The sequence below is a fragment of the Nematolebias whitei genome, chromosome 11, assembly GCF_014905685.2.
Source record: "Nematolebias whitei isolate Nwh7 chromosome 11, NemWhi1, whole genome shotgun sequence".
Classification (NCBI taxonomy): domain Eukaryota; kingdom Metazoa; phylum Chordata; class Actinopteri; order Cyprinodontiformes; family Rivulidae; genus Nematolebias; species Nematolebias whitei.
Genome location: NC_056508.1, coordinates 29,286,214 through 29,294,682, shown reverse-complemented (window position 1 = coordinate 29,294,682; position 8,469 = coordinate 29,286,214). Strand labels below are relative to the sequence as shown.

Sequence of the window (8,469 nt, the reverse complement as noted above, 5' to 3'; positions counted from 1 at the left end):
AACAGGATAACAATGAATTTTACACACAAGAGAAACATTCTTCCTGTTGTAACTCTGTTGCATGCCTTTGTGTTTTTATGCCATTTGTGGCTTTATTTAGTGTATATTAGTTGTGTGTGTGTGTTCATATGTGCGTGTGTGTGTCAGGTGATTGTCCATGAAGTACCTGGTCAGGAGCTGGAGGTGGAAGTGTTTGACAAAGACCCAGACCAGGATGACTTCCTGGGGAGGTAGCTTACTCATTCTCATTTCTTCTTTCTTCTCGCCTCATTTCCACATCAGCGTTTTGACTATTTGGATCACGCTTGTGTTGCAAATGAAACTGGTTGTGTTTTTATCTTTAATTCTCTGCTGCTTTGTGTCTCTGCCTTTAGGGTTAAGGTTGATCTTGATATTGTGAGGAAGGCCAGAATTGTTGATGATGTAAGTACTGATGATTTGGCTGTTTTGAGCTTAAATCTTTTTTTTTTTTTAACATATTTTTGTTTTTCTCTTAGAACAATTGCTTCATTATTTCCCTCTGAAAACAATTTGTGTAACATGTAAGCATGTGATACTGGTGACACCATGTGCATCCTTGTGATCTGCTCTGATCTTTGTTTCACTGCAACCCATCAAGCCAGCCAAGAGGAAAAAAGAGTGCATGCTTAATAAGTCGTGCCCTTTTTTCTTGTGGCACACAGTGGTTCAGTCTGAGGGACGTCCCATCTGGCAGCGTTCACCTGCGCCTGGAGTGGCTCTCTCTGCTGTCCTCTGCTGACAGACTGAGCGAGGTGAGGCTAACGCTGTCCGTTTGTTTTGTTGTAATATCTTTCACTAAGTTCTAGTAAACTTTTAACTTTTAATATAAGCAGGCACTATATGTTTAAATTGAATTTATAAGGGAAAAAAACATGAATCTTAATATTAAAGATTCTTGCATGCTGATTATATAGAAATCTAAACGTTTCCTATTTGTTCTGTTACCAGGTGATTCAGAAGAACCAGAACTTTACGGCAAAGACGTCCGATCCGCCATCTGCTGCCATCCTCGCTATCTACCTTGACCAAGCCTATGAGCTGCCTGTACGAGCGTCACAGATTAATTCACATGGTGTGTATTGAACTTCCCTCCCTTACTCGTGCTGATGTGTTTAAAATGTTCCAGATGAGGAAAGGGAACAAGGACCCGAGTCCAGTGGTGCAGATTTCCATTCAGGATACAACTAAAGAAAGCAAGGTAGGAGAACTGGTGGGGGAACTGCTTTCTTCATTGTCTTCTCCCAGTCCAAGTAAACTAAACTGGTCACGTGAGAACACATACAGACAGATTATCCAGGCAGATTATCTAAGGCGGGTGGGGTGCACCCCCTTGGATAACACTAGGGGAAAAGCAGTTCTAGTGCAAATCTCCTGTGTAAACCAGTTTAGCTACTTAATTTTTATTACCCTCCCCATCTTAAAACATTAAGTTACCAGACAACCATATAAGTACTTGTGAAGCGTTCACACTATTGTGATCTGTTTCTTCCGTATGATTTTCGGCATCTTTCTCGTTCTACAATTTTTGTGCTATTTCAACATATCATATATCAAAACGTTCAGCTTGTTCAGAAGGGTGCTATGAATTTTAGTATTGATGCAACTTTAGCTTTTTGGAAAATTTAGCTTTTCTGCCACTTTTTTCCTGATAGAAAATGAATTAAGCTCATTTTACATCATTAAAATTTTTGGATCTGTTTACAACCTTTTACTGCTCCTTACACGTTTTGTTCTGGCTCAGCTTCTTTCAGCTTCCTTGTGCAAATGTAAAAAAAAAAAATTCAGCTACTTCAGCTAATTTCAGCTGTTCTTTCAGTTGTTTTGTGCTCCTTTCTGATTCTTTCTGATAACTACAAAATTTTTGAGCTTCGTCTAACTTCTTTCTGTTAATTTCTGCGTGTTATGCTCCTTTCAGCTTTTTCTGGTATTTCAGCTACTTTTTAGCTGTTTGTTGTTTTTTGTGTGCTTATTTCAGCATTTTCAGCTAAATCCACATTTTTTGGCACTCTCAACTTTTTTCAGCCGAATTCAGCAAAATTGTGCTCTCTCAACTTCCTTCTGATAATTTAAGCTCCTTTCTTTCTTTTTTTTTTTTTTTTTTGCAATTTTCTGCCTTTTTCAGATAATTTCCACTTTTTGTGCTCATTTCTGCTTCTTTAAGCCTAACTGGGCACAATTGTGCTCTGTCCACTTTCTTCTGGTATTTTAAGCTTCTTTCAGCCTTTTCAGCGACTTCTCAGCTTTTTTGGTGTTAATTTCAGCTTTTTAACTAATTTACTAATTTGTGTGCTCATTTCTGCTTATTGAAACCAAATTCAGCAAATATGTGTTCTTTCCACTTTCTTCTGTTAACTTAGGCTTGTTCTTCCATTTCAGCTTTATTTGAGCTAAATTTAAGCTAAATTTCAGCATGTTTTAGCTAATTGCAGCAGTTTTTCAGCACGTACTTTAGCAATAAGCATTCACACTGAATTTTCACAGGAAATGCAATTTTTCTATTTTCATGTTGTATTTACACCTTGATAACAGTGATTATTAAGCCATTAAACCATGTATACACCACTCTCACACTGTAGGTTGGTGTAATATCATGTCTAAGTAACACCTCCCTGTAAACCTCAGCCTGTATGTTGTTAAATGTAAAGTGAGCAGCAGACACAATGTTATAGAAAATCCATATTTCATGTCAGTAGTTTCTTACACTTTCTTTATTTTTAAACATTGTTTAAAATTAAAAACAGCTAATTGTCTCGTCTTCTGACTTTGTAAATACTTCCACAGTGAAGATGTGTTGCTGCAGAACAGCTGCTTTGCTGTAGCGCGTTAATGGACTAAAAAAATAAAAAATAAAAATAAATAAAAATAAACATTGAGAGCCAGATGTGCTTATCAATGGTTTAGTTGGACCAGCTGATCACCGGCTGATTACGGTCACCTGCTGAGGAATCGGTGCACTCCTCTTCTTGATGCTTCGCACCAAACTCTGAGCTAACCAAGTGCTCCTCTACTGCCTTTGCAGACTTGTTATGGGACTAATGGTCCAGTGTGGGAGGATGCCTTCACCTTCTTCATTCAAGACCCTCACAAGCAAGATATTGACATTCAGGTAAATCCTCACTGGTTACAGCTGAATTCACGTTTTACCAACTACACTACAATGAACCTCAGTGTTGATGTTTTCTTTACTCGCTGTTTTTCCTGTTGATCAGGTGAAGGATGATGATCGCTCCTTTTCCTTGGGCAGTCTGGCGATCCCTCTGAGCCGTCTTCTGGAGTCCCCTGATCTCACCTTGGACCAGTGGTTCCATTTGGACAATTCGGGTTCAGCCAGTCGCATCTACATCAAAATTGTTCTTAGGGTTAGTGTTTCACTCGTGTCCTCTGTTTGCGCACACGTAAAAGATCATGTGTTGTTTTTTTACCTATTCGCTCACACGAGTCTCTGGGTTTCCTGATAGATTTTGTGGCTAAGTGATGACACCACTCCTACGACTCCGTCTCCTCGCCCATCATCCTCAGGGTCTGGGATGAGTCAAGGAGAAACCACATCAGACCTGAATCCTGCGGGACCCGGCGGACTCACCACACCTCAATCAACCCGACCCCAGCACACCACACCTGATCCAGAGTTTGCAACTGAAGTTAGAGAACAGTTTACTTCATCTAGGCAGCAGCAGACATCTGACTGGGGTAACATTTCCTGACCTCAACTTTGCATGCAGGGAGTGTTACGGATCCATCTGGTGGAGGCCCAGAACCTGATCGCCAAAGACAACTTCATGGGGGGCATGGTGAAAGGGAAGAGCGACCCGTATGTGAAGGTTCGTGTAGCTGGGATAACTTTCCGCAGCCACACCATCAAAGAAAACCTCAACCCTGTCTGGAATGAACTTTTTGAGGTACTATTAGTTTATTTTTACATTCAAATGCTTAATTACCTTTTTAAATTTTATGAAAACATGATGTTTGGGATTTTATTTCTTGCATATAGGTGATTTTGACCCAGCTTCCAGGTCAAGAAATCCAGTTTGAGTTGTTTGACAAAGACATTGATCAAGACGACTTCCTTGGCAGGCATGTCTCCACTACACCAACAGAACTGAATGTTTTTATATGTCACCTATAACCTTTAAAGACAGGCAAAGGAATATATTGTGTTCATGTCTGTTGATAAAAAATCTCCTGGACATGGGACAAATTTTTATGGAACTCTTTGAAAGTAATCATTGGCTGTACATCTACAACTGATTAACTTTTGGAGTCAGTCTAACTCAAGATGGCCACCACTGCTAATCAATATTTTCAAACACAAAAAAACAACCATTATTCATGCAATTTTACAAATATTGAGCTCCATTTCAGTGCGGTGGTAGCTGAGAGTCATCCCCAGCACATACTCAGAGCACTAACAGATCTTTGGCTTGCAAGGTGGCGGGCGATATGCATTCCTTCAGTGAACACTTCTTTTATTTATGACTGTAACTTTTGGGAGAAATGTTAATCAAGTCTTGCCTTTGTAGATTCAAGCTTAACCTGAGAGACATCATCAGTGCACAATTCATTGATACGGTGTGTGAAAATATCTTATATTTACAAATATCAATAATATCCATATGGATCATAATTACCATTCTTGTGCTCTTCTTGTTTTAGTGGTACACCTTAAACGATGTAAAGTCTGGTCGAGTTCACCTGGTGTTAGAGTGGCTGCCCAGAGTCTCTGATCTACCCAGACTGGAACAGGTTGGATATGAAACCATCCATCCATCCATTATCTTTACCCGTTTATTCCATTTTGGGTCACGGGGGTCGCTGGTGCCCATGTCCAGCAATCCCTGTGCGAGGGGCGGGGTACACCCTGGACAGGTCGCAAGTCCATCACAGGGCCACATAGAGACAAATGAGACAAACAACCATTCACTCTCTCACTCACACCTAGGGACAATTTAGAGTTACCAGTCAGCCTAACATGCATGTTTTTGATCTGTGGGAGGAAACCGGAGCACCTGGAGAAAACCCACGCATGCACGGAGAGAACATGCAAACTCCACCCAGAAGGACCCTGGACCGGGGTTTGAACCAGGGACCTGTTCGCTGAGAGGCAGCAGCTCTACCAGTTGCGCCACCGTGCTGCCCCTGGATATGAAACCTTTTTGTATATATTTTTTAAGGTTTTAAAAATGTATGTACTGTCCCCAGGGCTTAATTTGTAAACCGAATGATGCCGGAACACAAATAATGGGTGATCCGTTGTCCAGCTAAGGACAAAACAGCCATCCATCCATTTATTTTAGAAAATAAATTGGACTTCTTTTCAACATTTTGATCGCTGTTATTTTGACAAGTTAGTGCCGTTGTTTTGAAACGTGATGTAATTTGAATAATACCCATCAAACATTTCTCTTGTTGTATATATATATATATATGTGTGTATATACAAAGTATAAATATATATATATATATTTTTTTTACTGTAAGCTTTTTTGTTTATTATGTCTGAAATGTATCCAACAACTCAAATCTCTGCCCCATCGCACATTTTTATTTTGATTATTTATTAAAAATACAACGAGAGGAGACGTTGTCCAATCTGTGGAGTGGATGTTCTGGCTGCACTACACGCACCAGCTTGCACACACGCTCCTGCCCAACAGAGACACGGACTGCATGTCATCCACCTTCAGCTGTGTGTATATGTCTATGTGCAGGAGTTCCAAGCTGTGTGTATATGTCTATGTGCAGGAGTTCCGAGCTGTGTGTATATGTCTATGTGCAGGAGTTTCGACACATCAGCAGTTGTGCGCGCCTAGCTGGGTGAAGCTGACACCGCACCCCACGTCAAAAATTCCAGCAAATACAATGAATGGGGGGGATGTCAGCTTCACCCAGCTTGCTCCCATTCTGTTTTTGGAAACTCTAGGAACCGCAAGTAAGCCTGCAGTCTGAGAGCGAAGTGCTCTTTTAAGGAAATATGTAAAAATAAGATCTTGAATATAAGATGGAGCTAGGTTGTTGAGAGCTTTGTAGGCTAGAAGTAAGATTTTTAATTCAATTCTGGATTTGACAGGGAGCCAATGAAGAGAAGCTAAAACTGGAGAGATATGATCTTTCCTACTAACTCCAGTTAAGACTCTGGCAGTAGCATTTTGGGTTAACTGAAGATTTTTTAAAGAATATTTGAACACCCAGATAACAAACCATTGCAATAGTCCAGTAGATGTGACAAATGCATGAAGCAGTTTCTTTGTATCATTTCTAGATAAGATGTTTCTAATTTTAGTGATATTACACATTTGGAAGAAGGCAGTTGTAGTTACATTTTTAATGTGGGGGATAAAAGACATGTCCTGATCGAAAATAACACCAAGATTTTTAACATTAGAGCTGGAGGACAGATTAATGACATCCAAGGAGGACAAAATACTGAAAAATTTATTTCTAAGCAGAAAGAAGAAGCTAAAAGAAATGAACTGAGGAGGAAACACATATTAATCTAGTGAGTAACCAAAGCTCATACTGGCTTTTGACACTCTATAGTAAAAGTCTGCCTACAGGATTATTTGTCAAAACAAATATTACATTAAAAAAAATTAAACGTGTCCTCCAGCTGTTAAAGATAAATTTCACTACTGTATATCTGACTTCTTCTTTCTGAAGTTTGTCAATCAGATGCTTGTCTTGGCTGGAAAGAGCTCATGTTTTCTGTGAGATGCACAGATAACTTCTCTTATCGAAGGCTTTGTGTGAGTTTGTGTCACATGTTTACCTGTGGTGTAGCGAAGCAAACTTTAACCACAGATCTTCTGTTTCACAGTCTCGTCTGTTTCCTGTTGCCTGCAGGTCCTGCAGTATCAGTCCCAGCAGTCGTACCAAAACAAAGTCGTCCCGTCAGCGGCTGTTCTGTTTGCGTACGTGGAGCGGGCTCACGGCCTGCCGGTGAGCAAACGGGCTTCTATTTGTTCTTCAAAACTGAAGCTTTTAGTGGTGACATGCCACTCAGAGGATTTGCATTAGAGTCTGTTAAAAGTCCATCACTTTGGGACTGGTTTGGCTCTTGTATTCAGATTTCTGTTGACTTTTTGTGTGTTTTCAGTTAAAGAAGAACGGAAAGGAGCCCAAGGCCGGAGCTGAGATTCTTCTTAAGAGTGTTTCTTATAAAACCAAGGTAGGATTACGACCTTTGACATAATGATACAACCAAAACAAGATGTAATTTTAAAAATAAAATTTCACCAAGATTTGTGAGCGATCCACGTCTCCTCGATGGGATGAGGCCTTTCACTTCCTGGTTCGTGACCCCAGAGATGAAATGCTCACGGTAAAGGTGAGGAGACATTTATTGAAGCTGTGGTTGTAACAAAAATGTTCACTTCTGTCAAAAATAGAATAAAGATGTGAAAAATGTGTTTATTTTTTAATCAATGTGTTTGTTTTTGCCCAGCTCTCCCACAGCTGGGGTCAGTCTCTCGGGTCCTTGACTCTCCCTCTGAGGGAGGTGTTGGCTGAGCCGGACTTGGTGCTGGATCGCTGGCTCGGTTTGGACGGAGCTCTGCCCGAGAGCCAGATACTCCTGAGGGTCACACTCAAGGTACTGAAGACGCTCTGGTTATTTCTGCTGTGTGTCGTAGGAAACATGGCTTCCTGTTGATGCAGCTTTAGCATCATTTTAATAGCTCACTGGTATTTTTCCAACATATAATTTATAAATAAGACATTTTACCGATTTTCATACAGTTTTTATGAAGTGTGAAATACAGAATACAGTATTTTGAAACTCATTTATATATATTTGACATTAATGCAAAAACAATTCAAAGTAAGAAGCTTTTTATCACCCACCATCATGAAAGTAAGGCTCATTGCCTATGTGTGTTTGTGCTTGTCTGTTAGCCAAATATGTCATGAACCACTGCATGCATGTTAATGAAACATAAAATGGTTGTTAGATATGCATCTGCAACTCATTAATTTTAAAGTTTCAGTTTAAGATGGCCACCACAGCTAATCAACCCTGTCAGACACAAAAATGGTTTAAAGTTTTCATTCAACCTTTATTTATACAGGTTAATCCCATTGAGTCTCGAGGACTCATTTACAGGAGAGACCTGATTTCAACAAAGAATGATGAAAACAGCGACAACAGTAGACAATTATAAGAGGTGTACAGATTTTTTTTCTACAAATTAAAATAAGATGGCAAAAAAGTAGCAACAACAGCTAGATTACATGGCATATAAAGTTATATAAAGTCAGTCAATTTTACACGTACTGAGCTACAATTTATTGCTTTAGTAGCTGAGCATCATCTCAACACACGCTGAGCGCTAACAGATCACGCAGCAGGCGCTTTGCATAAAACCTTGCAAAGAAATGTGCCAGGTGGTGTGTTTTTCTTTAAGGAATGCTCTTCATGTCTGCTGACTTAAAGTCTGCAACACATTATCTGCA

At 39.9% G+C, this 8,469-nt stretch overlaps 1 protein-coding gene across 1 annotated transcript in view; it reads left to right on the top strand.

Moving 5' to 3' along the window:
* Positions 1-147: 147 nt before the first annotated feature.
* The window catches only part of LOC119417264 (extended synaptotagmin-1), a gene marked incomplete at its 5' end in the record, with an annotated part of 26,267 nt that continues 17,945 nt past the window's right edge, over positions 148-8,469 (top strand). Inside the window, 16 exon segments of the mRNA XM_037684475.1 lie at positions 148-230; positions 375-423; positions 684-773; positions 970-1,065; positions 1,148-1,219; positions 3,041-3,127; positions 3,231-3,380; positions 3,480-3,662; positions 3,744-3,920; positions 4,013-4,095; positions 4,542-4,590; positions 4,675-4,764; positions 6,862-6,957; positions 7,115-7,186; positions 7,259-7,345; positions 7,463-7,609. Coding sequence (XP_037540403.1) covers positions 148-230; positions 375-423; positions 684-773; positions 970-1,065; positions 1,148-1,219; positions 3,041-3,127; positions 3,231-3,380; positions 3,480-3,662; positions 3,744-3,920; positions 4,013-4,095; positions 4,542-4,590; positions 4,675-4,764; positions 6,862-6,957; positions 7,115-7,186; positions 7,259-7,345; positions 7,463-7,609 — 1,611 coding nt within the window.